Source organism: Encephalitozoon romaleae, chromosome VI, assembly GCF_000280035.1.
Source record: "Encephalitozoon romaleae SJ-2008 chromosome VI, complete sequence".
In the NCBI taxonomy this organism is placed as follows: domain Eukaryota; kingdom Fungi; phylum Microsporidia; family Unikaryonidae; genus Encephalitozoon; species Encephalitozoon romaleae.
Window position 1 is genome coordinate 1 of NC_024901.1, and position 18,596 is coordinate 18,596.

The window sequence follows — 18,596 nt, forward strand, 5'->3', positions numbered from 1 at the left end:
CCAGCTATATGACTCTATTCATGTATCTTTTGTGTATAAAAGCTGAATTAACTATCAAAGGGTTTTTGATTAGTGATCAAAATCAACTGTATCAAGAATTTCATTATATCTTTTATCCATTTCTTTGGAAAGATTGTTAAATAATCTGTTGTTCTTCAATTCCTTGAGATACTTGAATATTATTAGTTCATTCTTATTCCTGAGCTTGTTTATGATTCTGGGAAGACATGGTCTATTTTCAAAACTGAAAATTATCCTGAATAATTCGTCAAATGCTTCTTCGCTGTGAATAATATCTAAGAGGATTTCTATATATTCAATGTTATATGAGCTGTACAGAATGCTATGAACCTTTTGTATTACAAGAACAATCAAATCATTATCTTCATTGACAAGCACTATGTCTTTAAATCTCTTCAATGACTCTATTATGTCTATTCTGCTTTCCAAATTACTGAGTATCTTTCTTATTTCCCTAATCCTTTTTTGATGGTGCAAGCTCATTATCCTGGGTAGCAATAAATATATCCTAAAAACATGGGAAGGCTATTTATTATTAATAAAGCCAGCTATCTTACGAGAGATTTCCTTACAATTCAATCCAAAATAGTTGTAAACATCTTTACATGGCCCACTTACTCCAAAGGTATCCACTCCGATCTGTAGGTCGGAATACTTTGTCCAACCAAATGTACTCAAGGCTTCGATGCTAACTCTTGGGACGTCTTTAAGTATATGCTTCTTGTATTCTTCTTCTTGCTCTTCAAACAGTTCCCAGGAAAAAAATGAGACAATCGAAATCCTGAGATCTGGTAACGCCTTGGTTACTTCATAGCACAATTGGACTTCCGAACCCGTGGAAAGTAAAATGAGATCTGGGTCTTCCACCTCGACAAGGTAATATGCACCTTTTTTGGCTTTCTCAATGTCAGAATGAGGAATTTCTGGAACATTCTGTCTAGATAACATCACAGCCTTTGAACCCTCTCTAGTTAATGCAACGTATAATGAAGCTCTGACCTCCGTCCCATCGCATGGTCTCATTGTAATAAGATTTGGTGTTGCCCTTAGGGTGGATAAAACTTCGATGGGTTGGTGAGTAGGCCCATCCTCTCCAAGGCCTATAGAATCATGTGTTAGTACATAGAAGAGATTCAAATTATCCATGCACCCAAGTCTTACTGATGGAAACCCATATGAAATGAAGTTTAGAAAGGTTCCTGTGTATGGAAGAAAGTACCCATGAGACGCGATTCCGTTGATAGTCCCACACATGCAGTGTTCTCTGATACCGAAATTGATGTACCTTCCATTGTAATTTTCTGAATTAAAGTCATCTTCTCCTATTTTTGTTAGAACAGATGATTGTAGATCTGCAGCACCACCGATAAGATATCTTGTTTCCTTAAGGTCTTTCAAAGCTTCCGAAAAGTGCTTCCTTGTGGCTTTCTGAGTGTCTTGTGCCCTATATGTAGATTTATAAATAGAGTCCATTCTTCTTTGCATATCCATATACTCTTGGATCGTTGGAACTCTAATTCCCTTGGTATTCCATTCGGCTCTTATTTTTCGTTTTCTGTCATTAAGGTTCTTGAATTTCTCCACCAATGATGAAGAAATGTAGAAATCCACTTCAGGGATCCCAAATTTTTCTTTGAGCTTCCGAACACCTTCTTCACCCAAAGGAGATCCATGGGCCTTGCAGCTTCCTTCTACAATACTTCCACGTCCAATCACCGTCTCTAATATGATAACCATTGGCCTTGAAACCTTCTTATTTAATGCCTTTCTTATTCCGTCCAAATCATCTCCATTAACAACTTCAACCTCAAACCCTAAACTTAAAAATCTTTGAACCACATCCTCATTCATAGAGAGAGAAGTTGGACCATCTATTGTCGTCTTATTAAAGTCATATATAAAAACTATATTATCTAGCTTAAGACTTGCAACCAATGAAAATGATTCTTGGCTTATTCCTTCTTGATAGCATCCATCTCCAAATATACAGTACACACGGTTGCCGAGTTGGAGATGGTCAAGTTTTTTCAATGATATTGCATACCCAACAGCATTTGCTACTCCTTGACCCAATGGTCCTGTGCTTGATTCCGTCCCTGGATGCTTTTTTTCAGGATGCCCGGGTGTTCTTCCGTTGATCTGCCTAAAATTCATCAAGTCTTCTATGTCTAGGCGGCCTATGAGGTAGTTCACAACGTATTGAAGTGCACATGCATGGCCATTGGATAACAGAAATATATCTCTGCCTACCCAATTCTCGTCATCGGGATCAAAGCTAATAAACTCTGTATATAGAATATAAACAAATGGAGCTAATCCTAGCGGTGCCCCAGGGTGTCCACTACGAGCCTTTTGTACCATATCAGCACACAATGTCCTGATGTTGTTTATGTTATTCATGAGAGGGTTGATGGAGATAACTTTATTCAAGCTCTTGGTACTTTTTGTTGCGCCTGTCTAGGTATTGTTTGAGAATATATGAATAGCAAACTTCGCTAGAACAAATAAGAATGTATCACATACAAAGAAGTCCAAGACCCTTTCCTTGAAAGTATAGGTATATATCACTTCAAGAGAATGAAGCTTCAAAACTCTGATAGAGCTTCTTTCGTCATCTACAATGTATATGTGATCTCTATGGATCCTATCTCTATGCTTTTTTGCTTGCTTTATCCCCAGGCTCAAACAGACTTCCTTCTTCCCGTATATAAAATGCTTTACCCGCAGGTCTAAGCTTCTAAATGTCAGCAGGAGATGATTCCCATAAGCTGACATGTTGGTACATATTGAGTAGGGTTCCATCTCTAAGTTGCAGGGAATACAGTCCCCTGAGAAGATAATTCTGTATGTCTGGTATATTGTGGAGGCAAAGACTTCCAAACCCTTTTTACATATGGAATGGATGGAAATGTCAGATACCTTGAGAATCTTAAGCGGTTCACAAGACGAAATGTTAATGAAGTATACACTCCCTTTATCATCTCCACAATATATTGTATTCCTATCATCTTTGTCAAAGCATGTACTTTCTATTTGATTATGAGCTATGTACTTCGCCACCACGTTTCCATTGTATATATTGACAATGTTTAATACATTTCCAATAGGAAGGAGCCCAAGATCCTCATTGAACGGGCTTAGAGACATATTTTTTATGGGTGGGCCTTCTCCCAGAACAATGAATTCGGACTTACTGAAGTCATAGGATTCGAATTTTTGTATTCCTACATTCTTCCCGCTCTTTCTTGTGACAATCATAGTGCAATTTGATTCATCATACCATATTATGGAGTTCGCTGTATTAAACCCAGCATTGATGCTAAATTTCTTATGCTTATGTATAAGGAAGGTGTTTTCCGTTTTTTCTTCCTTAGCATGTAGTAACTCCATTTTTAATGCCTCTATTTGCGCCTTAAGCCCTGTACAAATCTCAATATATTCGTTTTTTTCCTTTTCTTCCCTCAGACATCTTTCTAGCAGTTTCTGTTCGTTTTCTGTGTCTATGGCAACTATCTTTGACGCATATACTGGCCTTATCTGTCTTTTTGTGCTTTGAACAGAGCATAGTGGGCATTGCATCTTGCTTTTCTTTCCTACCCACTTTTGAATACATTGGCTTCCAAACAAATGCCCACACTGAAGAGACACTACTCTGTGGTTTCCCTTAGTTGTGTATTCTGAGAAACAAATCGGGCATATCGTCCCACAGTCCATTCTCGGAGGAGAAGGACGTTGACGAGATAAAGAGTTTATACTTAGAAAATTTGATAAGGATACTTTTTTATCCCCTGCCAATGAAGCTAAATCTCTTCAAGAATATCAAAAGAAAACCATCCTCCATTACTGCAATGTCCTCCAACAACAGCACGATAGTTCTTTTCAGAAAAGACAGAACCTTAGAGCTTGTCGATTCCTACACCTTTGCACCATATTTTACCATAGAGCTTGAATATGGAGTCGTTTCCAGTAATTTTGTGGACTTTAATGTTGTAGCATGTGGGACGGAATGTGGAAAGCTTGTGTTTTTCAATACCAAAACCTTTAACTTAGTGCATGAGGATACTGGAGGGATTCCTTCCAACATTGCGGCAAACACCCATGGACTTGATTACCGTCAAAGCTCGTTTTATTACTCTGTTGGATGCAATGTATATGAAATGAAAAATATGGATGCAGATCTTGTATATCGGGGCTATTCTGCTATTACATCTCTTCTTCTTTCTCCCGATCAGTCGTTAGTTATTGGAGATGCTGATGGAAAGATAAAAATTATAAAATCTGGGAAGATGACATCTGAGCTTCAGCTTTCCTCTGGTAAAATAAATATGATATGCCACATCACTGGAAGCACATATGTTTCTGTATGCGAAGACGGGAGTTTTTCTTACTTCGATACAGATGTAGGCATTGTCTTACAGACATCTAAAGTAAGAAATAGCTCACTTAATGTCTGTGCATACGTAAATGAAAAGGTTCATCTTTCTGGAGCAGACTCCAGGATAATTGCATTTTCAAGAAATGGAAGGAAGTTTATAAAGTCTTATCAAGTTGACACACACTATGCTGAAGTTAGAAACATCGAAGTGGACAATGGAAGGATACTTACCTCTGGAGAAGATACTATCTTAAGTATTGTGTGGCCTGGGCCGAACAAGTATTTTGAAAACAAAATATTCCACCGATCTGTTGAACTTGGAACATCGAAGACCAGCAGGATGTTTTATATCAACAACAGATCGTCGATTGATTTCTATTCGTTTGATATTGATGACAACGATATGGTCAAAGACAGTAATGAAGAGAATTGTGAAGTGTTAGAAGATCTTATAGAGGATGATAAAGAAGTAACTTTCAGGCTTTCCAGGGCCTCCGCGGGAAATATTGGATATAAAAAACAAGACTACAGATACAAAGTTAAGATATGTGCAGAAGGGAATGCCCTCTGTTCTTCTGCCCCTGATGACTTTAGTTATTTAGCATATTCTAATTCAATGGAAACCAGAGTTATAAACTTCAATTCGTCTGAAGGGATCAAGGTTAGGAATGGGTTTGACAAAGCTAATAGACTGATTGCAAAAAAAGACTTCATTGTGCTTCAAAACCATAAGCACGAGATTCTTCTCATCGATGTTATTACCGGTAAAGAACTCCGAAAGATAATTTTTGATGATTACAGAGAAGCAATATATATGATAGGTGATTTATTAATCTTAGGACATTCCAAGACTATATACTCAATAAGCGACACAAGTATATCATCAAAGATAGATATAAAGGGCAAGGTTGTTGGTGCTTGTGAGTTCGACAAGACCCATTTCATTGTCTTTACCATGATCAAATCTTTGGAACCCAAGAAAAAATACCTTGTGTACAAAGTCTCCCTCAACGGCAGTTATGCAGCAGAGAGGGTGAAATATTTTGAGACCTATGCTTTAATCACATCTGTTTCATTGTTTAAGAACAAGATTATCTTTACAAACTTCAATGCTATTCAGATGCTTGACAATGAAATGAAGGAAGAAAAATACCCATTAGGGGCCGTTATATATGGATGTGATGCAATGCAGGATGAGGTCATAGTAATTCAGGATTCATGGAACAATATAAGGCTTGGACTACCGCCAAGCGTTTTCAAAGAAAAATTTTCTAATAAATAACTATATCTAAGGAAGAAGCCTTGGCCGATGATTCAAATTTGTTGTTGATTCCAGGACCCTTTGACAATGGAAAGGCTCTGCTCGCTTATCAGCGCCTACTTGATAGAGGAGATGGATTGTTCGGCTTTAGCATTGTCAGAATATGTTTATAGAGAGAAGAAGACCGATGCAACAATTATGTTGCTGCTCAAGTCGATGTACAAATTGTCATGCTATGAAAGATGCATCGAAACAATCGAGCTGAACAGTTCGGTGATGAGGATTCATGAGGCTAGAATAATATACTATAGATGCAAGCTCCTGACAGGAAAGAAAAACAAAGGTCTTCTTACAACCATGGAATGCGATGAGGAGGTGGAGAAGTATCCTCCTACCGAGATATCCAAGAGGAGCGTCAGGTTACTTTTTGAGGGGCTGACAAAGGAAGATGTAAAAAAGAAAGAAATCCTTTTAGAAGCTTACAGATCAGATAATAACAACTTGGAAGCATTGCTAAGAATGAAGAACGATTCCCTGATAAATAAGAAAGAGCTCCTCATGCTTATGGATGAATGTGAAGATAAGTTCATGCAAAATGTTTACATGGAGATATTTTATCCATCTTTTGAGACAGACTTTTATTTCCTGCCTTTCTATTCACCATGGTATGGAGTCAAGCTAGCCAAGCAGTACTACAAAAGCGGAAAAGATATGCTGTTATTTAACCTGGGCACTACGATGGTAAAATTATATCCTAACTCTGAGCATTCCTTCGTTGCCCTAGGATTGTTCTTCTTGATGTCGTCTAACTATTCAGAAGCTAGGAGATGTTTCTACAAAGCCGTTCAGATAAACAATGACTACGGAAGGGGATGGTTATACCTTGGAATGGCCTACTCTGGAATAAAGGAATGTGAAAGTAGTATAGCATGCTTGAACATAGCCTACAAGGTAATGATAGGGTCTTACAAGCCAGCCTTTTACTTGGCAAAGGAGTACCACCGAATGAACAACTTTGAAAGGGCATCATTCTTTTACAAGCACGCTCTTGGAATAAACTCGTCTGTCAAGGTCCAGGAAAGATACATATCACTCCTCATATACTACGAATATTATCCAGAGGCCCTGAGTTACCTAGCAGCTCAGAAGAACAGCTTACTGGGGCTATTAAGGGTCTATTGTAATCTGTTTTTGGGGAAAGTTACAGAAGCGCAGAAATATCTTTCATCGTGCCAAACAGATTGGAGATACTATGCTACTGCTGGATTTATAGACCATCTATTGAATAACCTCGACTCTGCAGCAGATAACTACAACAAGGCTCTTCTGAAAACCCATGTGAATCTAGTTGAGGAACTTCTTGGCCTCGCTGTAGAAAATATGACGTGCAAACAAAACAATAATGTCTATGACTATGCTACCGACTTGTTTGACAACATGATTCCTAAATATTCCTTTGAAACTATTTAAGGGAATTAAACATAAATTTAATCATAAACTATCCATTTCCTTTTCATACAATTCTTTAAGCTCGTTTTTCTTTTTCTCCTTCCAGATTCTCTTTTCCTCTTCCTTCTCCTTCCTCCCGGGGGTTTTTGCTCCAATAGACCAGTACTTTTCTAACTCCCTTTCCTTCTCCTCTTCTTCTTTTCTTTTCTTCTCCATTTCTGCCTCAAGCTTTCTCTGTCTTCCTTCCATCTTCTTTTTATTGTTAAAAGTACGACTCATGAGGGTAGTATTGACTAGACTACTTCGTCCTGGATATCTTCATAATGCCTTTATGAGGAAAGCCTCCGGATCATTCTTTAATTTCCTTTCCCAATCTATTTACGAAGGATGGCTGTTCATAAATGAGAATATAAGTCTCAACGCTTTCCTCAACCTTGTATCTATGCTCTTTTCCACCAGACATCACGGTTACTACACTAGAATCCTTGTCATACTCTATCTTCTCAATATCCTCAGGTCTTACATTTGAAGTTTCTACCAGTATATTCATTTTGGTAAGGAGTGTCTGCTGTGAAGTATAAAACAAGAAGAAAAAACTTCGCATAATTTTTGTTTATTATTATATAAGCTTGAAAAAGTTCTCTGCGTATTCGAGCGGTCTCAAATGTCTTCCAGAAGATTTACTGAATACTTCCTCAATTAAGTCGCGTGCCTTCTTTATTTTCTTTTGAACATCAGGCACAGACTCTTCTATTCGATTAATTTCTTCTATAATCCTGTTGGGTCTCTCAACTCGTTTCTCATAATCAATTACTCCTTCCTTTTGAGCCCCAATTTTCCTCAGCCCTTCTATCTTTTCTTTTACTCTCCTAATATGCTCATTGAACTCTTCACGTGCTTTCACAGGTAGATCTTTTCTTAACAATGCGAGAGACAGCACCTTGAAGTCTCTTTGCTCAGTTTTCTCAGCAAGTTTCTCAAGACTCGGCCCTGGCGTCACAATGGTATTCTTTTCTATCGCCTTTCTCAGCAGATTAAGGAATTTGTGGTCTTCCTTTTGCGACGGAGGTGCCAGCCGGGCGATCTGCTCCATCACTTCATCAACATCTCCAACCTCAGGCTTCATTCCAGGGCTACAGTAAGATTTGTTTTCCAAAGTTACCAGGGTTTACCCCAAGAAATGAACAGTTTAAAGGAGTATGTAAAGAATATAGATTTTGAAGTTGTCGATGATTCTGAAATACTAGATAACGTCTACAAAGAAATACAGGGAAATGAGAAAGAGTTGATGCTAGACACCGAAACCACACATCAGATAGAAACTCTTATAAGAAAGAGCAATTCCAGGCAGATACTGGATTTCTTCAAAAAACTAGATGTTGAACGTCTCATGAGCAAGAAGCTCGGATCCAGGGTTATTGAGGTGATATACGATGCTGTTTTCGATATGGTTTATATTCGAAGGCAAAACATTGATATCGATATGTTGGTAAAACCGGCAGAAGATGTGTTGGTGACTAAGTTTTCCGATACTAATGCTACACACATAATCAGAAAGCTTTTTCAGCTTGTAAGTGGAAAAAGAATTCTTGATGATAAAATCCAGTCTTTCAATTCTGTGAGGCCTGGACATATAGAGAAATACAAGGAAATAATTACTGGGCTTATTCCTAATCTTTCAAAGGAAGACAGCTTTATTACATTGCTGACTTATTTATACTGTTGTAGAAGTAAAAGTATTGTTTATGAAGTAGTAAAACATCACTTCACTTGGATAAAAGTCTGTGATCCATCGATGTCTTACTTCTTTGAAAAAATAGTAAGACTGGCAGGGAGGAAAGCAAAGAAATACATTTTTGAGAATATAAAAGACAAAGTGATGGAGCTGTGCAAAGAAAAGTATGGAAACTACTTCATCGGGGAGTTCATTCTATGGTACCATCAGAAAGCCGATTACTTCTTTGAAGCAATAGATCTATCTGAATTTGATAAAAATTCCAACATAGTCATGAAACTTACTCATTCGTTGCTAAAGGCAAGATCATATCCTAATATCGACAAGATAGTGAAAGGATTCTATCTAGAGAACGGAAACGACATTATATCCTGCACATTTGGCGGCGTTGAAGGAAATTTCAAGCAAAAGTATGCACCGATGCTCTGTGAGCTCATGAAGCTTCCAAACGAGAACAATTACGGAATAAACGTTGCTTTCAGAAGAAACTTTAGCAGTAGGTGGATCAGATCAAAGGGGGGGATTGAGCTTCTCCGAGGGTATTATGAAGGCGTAGATGATGGGAGATCAAAAAGAAACTTTACAAAGCAGATCGAGGAGCACCTTCCTCTTATAGCAAGCAGAACAGAAAACAATATCATTCTTGAATTCATGAGAATGTATGGATCACAGAAAGCCGGTATAGAAATAAGAAAAAGGCACCAATCTGCCAAAAAAGACATTTCGACTAAGCCAAAAGAATATTTTCAATCTACTAAACCAGCCCCTAGATATGTCGGCACTCTTTAGCATAGATTCTTTGTTCAGGGCTCTTATATTGGCTATATGTACTGCAACATATTTGAAGCAGCATTTTCCATCTCTTGTATCAAAGAACAAAAAGGGCTTCTATTCTGTCTTTCACAAGCTTTCTGTTGTTGGAGAAAGGCTTTCCCCCTTTGTAGCATTGTCTTGTATCTTTCTAGGAATCGGAAAGATCACTTCCATATTTCTCTAAGGACTTGTCAAAGCATTAAATAAGTTTAATGAAACAACTTATATCTCTTCTATGTACACTACTATTCAGAACTTCCTTTAATTTCTCCTATCCTTGTTTCTTTTGACTTCATAGGTTGACCATCCTCTCCTTCTGTCACCATAGGTTCTTTTTTGTTGATATCCTTGTCTAGGCTCTTCACTAGGTCTTCCAGATCTCTTGTTCCTTCCTGGATGGCCTTTGCTACTGTCTTCATTTGAAATAGGATTATGTTCTGTTTTGCTTTCTAAACTGAGGTCCGGCTCTTCTTTTGCATCCATATTCTTTATAATATGATTTTCTTTTTTTTCTAGTGCCTTATCCCCATCTGTTGTTTTGCTATTATTTTCATCTGTAGGCTGTTTCAAAGGTGAATTACAAACCCCGGATGGACTCCCAGTGCTATTTCCTTCTCCCTCCACGCATTCTTCTTGGCTCTTTTTTCTTAGGAATTCATCCTTGAGCTCTAGATATGCATCTTTGATTTTTTTGAGTTTCTCGATAATAATTTTATATTTATCAATTGCTGCATAATTATTAGATATTTCCTTTCTTGCCATCTGCAACTCATTCTTTAGAGAAAGATTATCCTGAAGTACTTGATCTACATCAGATTGAAGCAAATTGCATCTGTAGTCCTTCTCGTTTAGTGCAAGCACTTGCCCAGACACAACCTCCTTCTCAGACGCATAAGCTTTTTTTAGCGACAAGAGCTGTCCCTTGATATAATTATTTTCTTCTTCTAAGTTGCTTATCTTCTCCAGAAGATCGGATGAATCTCCTAGGCTTTCTATCTTGTTTCGAAGAAATATATTTTCTTGCTTCAAAATATCCCGTTCTTTCTCTAAAAACGCAATAGGTTCTTCGCTATGGTTCTCCATCAGCGAATGCAGCACCTGATCTCTTTCTTCAAGAAGTTTGCCTGCATTGCTCAACTCCTCGTATATCTTTTCAATAAACGATGCTCTTTCTCTTTCAAAAACCATGAACCTTCCAATGATGTCAATAAACCCCATGAAATCCTCTCCGATTACACCGATAAATTCGTAGACATCTCTCATTTCTTCTCCTAACCCTTTTAAAATATTACAATGCACCTTAACCTTTTCTTCATCCCACCTTATTTTTCCTGCCATAGCATCAGAATTATCAATAAGACTCTTGTTCTTTTTTCTGAGATCAGAACACTCTTGTTCATATATATGGAATAAGTCTTTGAGCCTCCGTTGTTCTTCCATGGCCTTTTTGAAACCGTCCTCTATGTCATAGATTTGTTTGAAGTTAGTATCAAGTTTTCTTTTGATTCCCTCAATCTCTCGCCCAATAACAGCCACAACATTGGTTCTGTCTTCAAGGATGTACCTGTTATATCTTTCTTCACTCTCTGCCAGCTGTGCTTTTAGCTCTCTTATCTTATTTCTACTATCCTTTATTATGAAGTTGCTGCGAATTATCTCGTTGTTCATTTCACCGAGCTTTTGGGAGGCATCCCCCAATATCGTATTCTTCATCTTTGTATTATTCAAATCAATCTTCAAACATATAATCTCCTCTTTCATCTCATCAATGTGTCTCTGCATCACTTTTTTTTCCTCACTGTTCCTGATGAGCTGGTTGTACAATTCATTCTTCTCTTTGAATACCTTGTTATATTCAAGTTCTAGTATGCACCCGTTTCTTTTCATCTCATATAGCTCCTCTCTCATTCTCTTGTACTCCTTTTCGGCTTCAATGTTCTCCTCGATATTCGATTTTAGAAGTGAAGAGGAATTCCCTCCAGACCCCAGTGCTTGCTCTAATTCCTCATTTTTTTTCGAAAGCTTCTGAACGAGTTTGACAAGCTCTAGGCTGTCCCTGCCTCCATCAGAGCTAGGAACCTTCCTCAACAAATATGATACCTGGTTTTTTTGATCCAGAACTTTTTCTACAAGTTTCTTGTTGCACCTCTCTAACTCCACGCATTTCTTCTGAAGGGCTTCCATTCTGTTCTCAAGCTCTTCTTTCTCCTTAACCACCTCATCTATCCTTCGAAACTTATTCACTTCATCCTCTTCAAAAGCTTTTACTCCTCTGTTGTTTCCATTAACATTTGCTTTATAGTATGCAACCTCGTCCTTCAAAGACTTGACTTCTTGGGAATACATCTCGTTATATCTTTCTGCAAGTGTAAATGAGCTTTTTATCTCCGTCATTTCCACAGATTGCTTGACTAACTTTTTATTCAGATCATTTATAATCTCCTCACAAAGCTCTACCTTTTTCTCCAGCTCCTTCACCCTATTTTTAGTCATTTCTTCATACAAAACCATTTCCTCGCAAAGCTTATTGAGCAACGATTCTGGTATTGCCTGCTGCTCATCAGGCGTAAGGGCATTTTTGAATACAGACGAGACAAGCATTTCTCAGGGCTATTTTTTCTCTTGAATATAACCAACCTCTCCTGTACATAATTTATTCAGGAGAGCTCTTGTAGACCAAAGAAATCTAGCAGAAGAAATACTATTCCCGAAAAATCTTCCTGAGCTTTCTGACCTCTTCTACAGTATCAGCAGCCCTAAGAAACACCCTCCGTGCCTCTTCGTAGCTCATCGATCGATCATCAAACCCAAATCTTCTTTTGTTTATCTCGTTTGCAACCACAGCATACGCCTTTTCACTATTCCCTGTTTGTATCAGTACTTTGAAAAACAAATCAATCATCCAAGCCCCAAGATGTGGAGGATAATATTTTTTCTTGTATTGGGCTATATCCCTCTTCATTACTTGAACTATGTTGTTTTGAAGGGAGATGCGCCGTTCCTACCGTCGTTTGGAATCGTGATGTGCATAGCTCTTTCTTCGTTTGGGACTTCAAAAGGATACCAGGCAATAGGGAGATATATGATAGGAGCTTCCATAAAGACACCCCGTGTGGGAACCAGAGCCCTTCTAGGAATCGTTATCTGTGAGGCAAACTTCTTTTTTTGCCTGGTCATGTCCAACCTACTACTATCAAAGATAGAAAATGTTAAATCATATGGAGGCCAATTCATATTGTTTACTGCAGGGTTTATAGCAGGTGCCTGTTCATACTGCTCGTCTCTTGCAAGTGGAATCATCTGTGCTGCCATTACAATGATGGATGCTAAAGATCCGACACTTTTTTACAAGCTGGTGTTTCTGGAGGTGATTCCGGCAGGAATAGGCATTCTTGGACTAGTTCTTGGCCTCGTTCTGTCTGACAAGGCGGCATGAGTTTATTATCTTCTTTCATTAAATAAAATGTATAAAATATTTGTACAGATTCAAACCTTGATTTTTAACAAGTAGCTGTCTTTCACACCAACCCCATGAAGATCCAGATAGATGAAGTTCTAGTATACTTTCCTTATGATTCTGTGTATCCAGAGCAACTAAAATACATGAGAGAAATCAAACGAAGCCTCGACAACAGGGGGCATTGCCTACTGGAGATGCCTTCTGGAACAGGGAAAACTGTGGCTCTTCTCAGCATGACAATAAGCTATCAGCTGCACATGAAGGCTAAGAATGATCATTTTAAGATAGTTTATTGCTCACGAACTGTTCCTGAAGTTGAAAAGGCATTGAGAGAATTGGACGGGGTTGTTTCATACATAAAAAAACACCGTCCTATTGAGTTCCTTGGCCTGGGGCTTACAGGTAGAAAAAACCTATGCATTAACAAGGTAGCATTCAAAAGTTTCAACGTAGACGTTGCATGCAGAAGGCTTGTGAACAGGTTGGGTGAGTCTAGGTGTGACTTCTACGAAAATCTTAATAACTTCAACGAGGTACCTGTTGCAGTATACGACTTTTCCCGGCTTAAAGAAATTGGAGAGAAGAAAGGAATTTGCCCATACTACCTTGTACGAAGATCTATTCCTGTTTGCGACTGTATAATATATCCTTACAACTACTTGATAGACCCGAGGATTTATTCAATAGTTTCGAAAGAGCTGGGACCCAACAGTGTTGTGATATTCGATGAGGCTCACAACATAGATAGTCACTGCATAGAAGTATTGTCAATAGAGATCAAACGAAACATCCTTGAAGGTGCAACTAGAGCAATCAAAAACCTGGAAAATCTCCTGAGACAAAAAGGGCCCACGACCGGTGAGGAAAGCGCACAGTATGAGAAAATGAAGGAGAAGATTAGGGAGCCAGTTGCAGATTCGATTCCTTACTTTTATGCAACGGGGGAGGGAAGTTATGAATTCATTCCTGGAAACCTTAGGAATTCATATCATTTTATATCTGCATTGAAAAGAATAACTGAATTCTTCAAGACTAAGTTAAAAACAACACACCTAACCACCGAATCTACTGAATCTTTCTGCAAAAGCATCAAGGAGCTGTCTTTTATTGGCAAGAAGGCATTAAGGTTCTGTTCGCAAAGGCTAGGAATGCTATCTCAGTCCCTAGGGCTTGATGATGAGGATATGACACATTTAAAAACCGTAGCCGACTTCTCTACAATGGTCTCTATGTATTCAAAAGGATTTGTAGTAATATTCGAGCCCTTCGACTCACAAGCATCAACTGTGTTTAATCCAACCCTTCGTCTGGCATGCTTGGATTCTTCAATAGCAATGTCTTCTGTCTTTGCGAGGTTTAGAAACGTGATAATAACAAGTGGAACGATGAGTCCTATTGACATGTATCCAAAGATCCTTAACTTTGTACCTTCAAGAACAGCAGAGATTGGAGCAACACTTGAGAGAAACTCGATTTCCCCTCTAATAATAACCAAAGGGAATGACCAGATGACTTTAAGGGCTCTCTCTGAGGACATAGAAACTACGGATAAATGTAATAGCGACATGCTTACCACCTCGTTCTCCCTTAGATCTGACCCCTCTGTTGTTCGAAACTATGGGCATCTTATGATAGAGCTTTCTAGGGTTGTTCCAGATGGAATTGTATGCTTCTTTCCCTCCTACATGTACATGGAAGAGATAGTAAGTCTCTGGGCAGAAACCAATATAATCAACGAGATAAACAAGAATAAATTGGTGTTTGTTGAAACACCGGACGGTAGAGAAACAGAGATGGCTTTATCGAATTATAGAAGGGCATGTGATAACGGAAGAGGAGGAATGCTTTTCAGCGTTGCCCGAGGAAAGGTGTCTGAAGGCGTTGATTTTGAAGATGGATATGGAAGATGTGTTGTAATGCTGGGAGTTCCTTTTCAGTACACAGAAAGCGTTAGGCTGAGAAAAAGATTGGACTTTCTGAGAGAAGAATATGGGATAAAGGAGTATGATTTCTTGACATTCGATGCAATGAGACACGCTGCCCAGTGTCTGGGACGGGTACTGAGAAACAAGAACGACTATGGGCTCATGATACTTGCAGATGAAAGGTTTGAGAGGAATGATAAGAAGGGTAAACTTCCAAAATGGATACAAAACTGTATTGATGGAGGAAATTGCAACCTAAGTGTTGACATGGCTCTCTCGATTGCAAGGAGATTCTTTAGAGAGATGGCACAGGAATGCATAGGTGCTGGAAATAGTCTTTTGAGTGAAAAAGACATCGAGGCTTTTTCATTTGAATAAGGCCTAAAGAAAATATTTTATTCGGTTCCGGACACCAGGGGCATGTCATCTGAATCAAGTAGCGATCTTGAAGAGCTAGGCGTCAATTTGAAAGAGTTTGCTAGAAAAAGACAATCCCGATTAGGGATTATGAGGACAGGCACCAACCATCCAGGGCCTGTATCCCATGTTGGTGACATCCCAAATGAGCTGGAATACGATACTTTACTCCGCTGTGCAATGATGGTTCTGAAAAAAGGGAAAGAGATAGGAGAGTCTGCAAGAATCAAGCTCCCTCTGGATGTCAAGAGAGAGGCGCGAAAGACATCTGTCAATATTTCTGAGGTGTCTGAGATTCTGAACAGGCCTGTAGACCATCTTGTGAGTTTCCTATGTAACGAGCTAATGACAACAGGGTCTGTAAACAAGGATGGTAAGCTTCTTCTTAAAGGAATGTTCATAAGGTCAGAAATTCAAGAAGTTCTTAGGAGATATATCGAGCATTTTGTTGTATGTAAGATATGTGAAAGCGTTGAGGATACTGATATTGTAAGAGACAAGAGACTTTACTTCTTGAAATGTTCTAAGTGTGGAGGTGCAAGGTGTGTAGGAAATGCTGTGGAGGGATTAACTACTAAAGGAAAAGCAAAGCCTCAACTTAGAGGGATGTTATAAGTCTTTAGAATTAAAAGGTTTGCTCTACATGTAACATAATTATGTCCTCATTTTGTTATTTGTTTGCCTATGATTCAGAAAAATGTGTGTTTCTTTCTAGAGCATTTCTTATGGTCAGACCTATACCGTCTGGGACAGAACTCTCTTGAAGTATGAGCGATAGTCTGTTCAGAATCTCATGATTATTCCCAAAAATAACCAAGCAATCTTCCTCTGTTTCTAATCTAATCATTTCACATACTACTTCAATGGCAGGATACATGACCCTTTTGCAGCTTTTGTAGAACATCGTTATGATAAGCTTTTCGAACCTCTCTCTGGCCTTGAATACTTCTTCTATAATAAAGGATCGCAAAGATGCATCTGATGATCCGATCGTCCCAAGAACACCACGAAAAAACTCTTCTTGATACTCCATGCCAAGACATTTTGACGCCTCAAAGGATGCCATAAACAACATCTTGTCGTTTCCAAGACTCGATTCATTTTCTAATCTTTTAAATTCAATATAGAAAGAATCGAGGAACTCAATAACTAATTGAAACTTATCGGAGTCTACAGAATACCCTTTTCTACCGATGTACTCAAATCCTTCAGGGATTATTCCATTGTTCTTGCATAGAAGAATGCATTCATCCCTCAGTATCTTTGACTTATCGACAAAATACCTTATAAAATATCTTGAAGAGATAGTTCTATCTTCCATTAGAAAAGAGGCCATTAAACTCTCTCTTCGTAATCTGAAACTTACATCCCCCCGGAAGTCCGTATGGTAGTTTTCCAGCCCGCCAAGAATGTGATCTTTGTATTTCTCTATGTCTCCAGAAAGTCTAATGGCCTTCATAGCATATGCCTTTGTGTCAATGTTTCCATGTTCCAGTAATTCTAGATATCCTTTTCCCAACTTCTCTTTATATCTGCTGTTCCTTGCATTTGCAAGAATAAGCCCCTCGGTCCCTCTCCTGAACGATTGAGCCACCTTGCTTGCAAATCCTTCGTCTTCGCTGATGAATCTCCAGGATACCCTTGATACCTCTGAGGGAAGGACATTCTTTATCAGGAACATGTACAAATTCCCACAGATAATATCTCTACTTTCCAGGGCCCTAAGGTCCTCAATGACCCTCAGATAGTTTTCTACAAAAATATCAAAGTCCTTATATTTACAAAATGAAGGATCCACCTTCAGCTTTGCAATTGTCTCTACGATTTTTTCTATTTCGTGTTCTCGACTCTGTTCAGTAAACTCTTGGATAACAATAAGAATGCTGATGAAGTCTGAAGGTGTCTTCGGATTGATAGAGCTGATGTATTCCACAACTTTATCTCCCCTAAAATGTCTAGAAATGCAATATCCGCTTTGCCTCTTAGTCTCCAAATTGCAATGGAGCAAATTCTTGAGAAGTATTTCTTCAAACACTTCTTCACATTTCAATATCTCTAGAACTCTTTTCACTGCCTTAGAACAATTTCTTAGTCTTTTTACCGAATGGAAGTTTATCAGGGAGACTATCTCTTCTTTTCCGGCTTCTGGGAATCTTCCAATATGCTCTAAAACAACGGCTGACGCCCCTCTTCTACAAGAAAGCGAAGGATCAAACAGGGCTCTTCCTACCACCAAACAAAGAAGATCCTTTCCTACTGCATTGCTTTTTCGGGTTAACGCCCACAAAAGAAACAAGGCAGACTCGCGAACCGTTTCAGAGTTGCTGACCATCTCATTTGTGTAGCTAATACCCTTTAGAACAATGTCAGACACGTCTCCTATGTCCCATCCCTGAAGGGACATCATTCCAAGAATCGTCATGGCATTTATCCAGGTATTTTCATTAGCAAATATTACACTACACCTTTCCTTGAGGGCCGAAACGACAGAGCCCGTCTCAACATACTTGATGACTTTGAGAAAGGACTTACATAGTGTCCATCCCAGTCTGGAATCTCTTTCATTTAGCATTTCAAAGAAGCACTTCAAAACATTATCGGTTGGATTGTTAGACATGATTTTCATCTTCATCTTCTTAATCATTACAGAATCGTGATCTTCAACTGGTGCTAATTGCACTTTCTTTCCAAAACTCGATAGTTTGGCGAGGAATTCATAATATGTAAGTTCAGAAACCTCAATGTTATGTATATAGAAAGACGGCTCCTCTGTAGAGCAATGCATTACATTTGCCCTCTGTGCAAGCATCGCAAGACACTTAAATGCCGGCTTCCTAGTCTCTGTTGTCTTTGTTGCCTCCAAAAAAAAACTTACCATCTTACTTAGGCTTTCTTCATCGATCTTTAATGGAAATGGATTCCGGAGTAGCAACTCCAACCACAATGTTATTGCCTGACTATTTTTAGACTTTAGGATATCAATACTTCCCATGATTGGCTTCAGATACTTTATGTCTGTAGGAAATGCAGAGTCTGGATTCTTACGATGATCTCTTATTAGCTCATTGGCTCTTTCCATCAACTGGATTAGTTCATTCAAGTTTGGCATGAAACCGTGATGGGTAGCGTTATGACATTTG

General features: G+C 38.6%; 13 protein-coding genes across 13 annotated transcripts; 7 read left to right on the forward strand and 6 right to left on the reverse strand.

The window, feature by feature from the left end:
• Nucleotides 1-69: 69 nt before the first annotated feature.
• On the reverse strand, nt 70-504 carry EROM_060010 (hypothetical protein; the record flags this gene model as incomplete). The annotated part of the gene is made up of 1 exon (XM_009266318.1): nt 70-504. One exon carries the CDS (start codon nt 502-504, stop codon nt 70-72), a length of 435 nt encoding a protein of 144 aa, XP_009264593.1.
• A 42-nt stretch (nt 505-546) lies between these two features.
• Nucleotides 547-2,421, reverse strand: EROM_060020 (transketolase; the record flags this gene model as incomplete). Its single annotated transcript, XM_009266319.1, has 1 exon — nt 547-2,421. One exon carries the CDS (start codon nt 2,419-2,421, stop codon nt 547-549), a length of 1,875 nt encoding a protein of 624 aa, XP_009264594.1.
• Nucleotides 2,422-2,478: 57 nt separating this feature from the next.
• EROM_060030 (hypothetical protein) lies at nt 2,479-3,735 on the reverse strand (the record flags this gene model as incomplete). The annotated part of the gene is made up of 1 exon (XM_009266320.1): nt 2,479-3,735. One exon carries the CDS (start codon nt 3,733-3,735, stop codon nt 2,479-2,481), a length of 1,257 nt encoding a protein of 418 aa, XP_009264595.1.
• An 80-nt stretch (nt 3,736-3,815) lies between these two features.
• Nucleotides 3,816-5,678, forward strand: EROM_060040 (hypothetical protein; the record flags this gene model as incomplete). The annotated part of the gene is made up of 1 exon (XM_009266321.1): nt 3,816-5,678. One exon carries the CDS (start codon nt 3,816-3,818, stop codon nt 5,676-5,678), a length of 1,863 nt encoding a protein of 620 aa, XP_009264596.1.
• Nucleotides 5,679-5,744: 66 nt separating this feature from the next.
• EROM_060050 (putative cyclosome/anaphase-promoting complexprotein) lies at nt 5,745-7,127 on the forward strand (the record flags this gene model as incomplete). Its single annotated transcript, XM_009266322.1, has 1 exon — nt 5,745-7,127. One exon carries the CDS (start codon nt 5,745-5,747, stop codon nt 7,125-7,127), a length of 1,383 nt encoding a protein of 460 aa, XP_009264597.1.
• A 598-nt stretch (nt 7,128-7,725) lies between these two features.
• EROM_060060 (hypothetical protein) lies at nt 7,726-8,232 on the reverse strand (the record flags this gene model as incomplete). The annotated part of the gene is made up of 1 exon (XM_009266323.1): nt 7,726-8,232. One exon carries the CDS (start codon nt 8,230-8,232, stop codon nt 7,726-7,728), a length of 507 nt encoding a protein of 168 aa, XP_009264598.1.
• Nucleotides 8,233-8,286: 54 nt separating this feature from the next.
• EROM_060070 (hypothetical protein) lies at nt 8,287-9,630 on the forward strand (the record flags this gene model as incomplete). Its single annotated transcript, XM_009266324.1, has 1 exon — nt 8,287-9,630. One exon carries the CDS (start codon nt 8,287-8,289, stop codon nt 9,628-9,630), a length of 1,344 nt encoding a protein of 447 aa, XP_009264599.1.
• EROM_060080 (hypothetical protein) lies at nt 9,614-9,838 on the forward strand (the record flags this gene model as incomplete). Its single annotated transcript, XM_009266325.1, has 1 exon — nt 9,614-9,838. One exon carries the CDS (start codon nt 9,614-9,616, stop codon nt 9,836-9,838), a length of 225 nt encoding a protein of 74 aa, XP_009264600.1.
• Nucleotides 9,839-9,915: 77 nt separating this feature from the next.
• On the reverse strand, nt 9,916-12,255 carry EROM_060090 (hypothetical protein; the record flags this gene model as incomplete). Its single annotated transcript, XM_009266326.1, has 1 exon — nt 9,916-12,255. The coding sequence occupies one exon, from the start codon at nt 12,253-12,255 to the stop codon at nt 9,916-9,918; it is 2,340 nt and encodes a 779-aa protein (XP_009264601.1).
• A 313-nt stretch (nt 12,256-12,568) lies between these two features.
• On the forward strand, nt 12,569-13,090 carry EROM_060100 (putative vacuolar ATP synthase proteolipid; the record flags this gene model as incomplete). The annotated part of the gene is made up of 1 exon (XM_009266327.1): nt 12,569-13,090. The coding sequence occupies one exon, from the start codon at nt 12,569-12,571 to the stop codon at nt 13,088-13,090; it is 522 nt and encodes a 173-aa protein (XP_009264602.1).
• A 95-nt stretch (nt 13,091-13,185) lies between these two features.
• On the forward strand, nt 13,186-15,417 carry EROM_060110 (Rad3/XPD DNA repair helicase; the record flags this gene model as incomplete). The annotated part of the gene is made up of 1 exon (XM_009266328.1): nt 13,186-15,417. The coding sequence occupies one exon, from the start codon at nt 13,186-13,188 to the stop codon at nt 15,415-15,417; it is 2,232 nt and encodes a 743-aa protein (XP_009264603.1).
• A 42-nt stretch (nt 15,418-15,459) lies between these two features.
• EROM_060120 (translation initiation factor IF2 subunit beta) lies at nt 15,460-16,071 on the forward strand (the record flags this gene model as incomplete). Its single annotated transcript, XM_009266329.1, has 1 exon — nt 15,460-16,071. One exon carries the CDS (start codon nt 15,460-15,462, stop codon nt 16,069-16,071), a length of 612 nt encoding a protein of 203 aa, XP_009264604.1.
• Nucleotides 16,072-16,138: 67 nt separating this feature from the next.
• EROM_060130 (beta-tubulin folding cofactor D) lies at nt 16,139-18,565 on the reverse strand (the record flags this gene model as incomplete). Its single annotated transcript, XM_009266330.1, has 1 exon — nt 16,139-18,565. The coding sequence occupies one exon, from the start codon at nt 18,563-18,565 to the stop codon at nt 16,139-16,141; it is 2,427 nt and encodes an 808-aa protein (XP_009264605.1).
• Between the last annotated feature and the right edge of the window lie 31 nt (nt 18,566-18,596).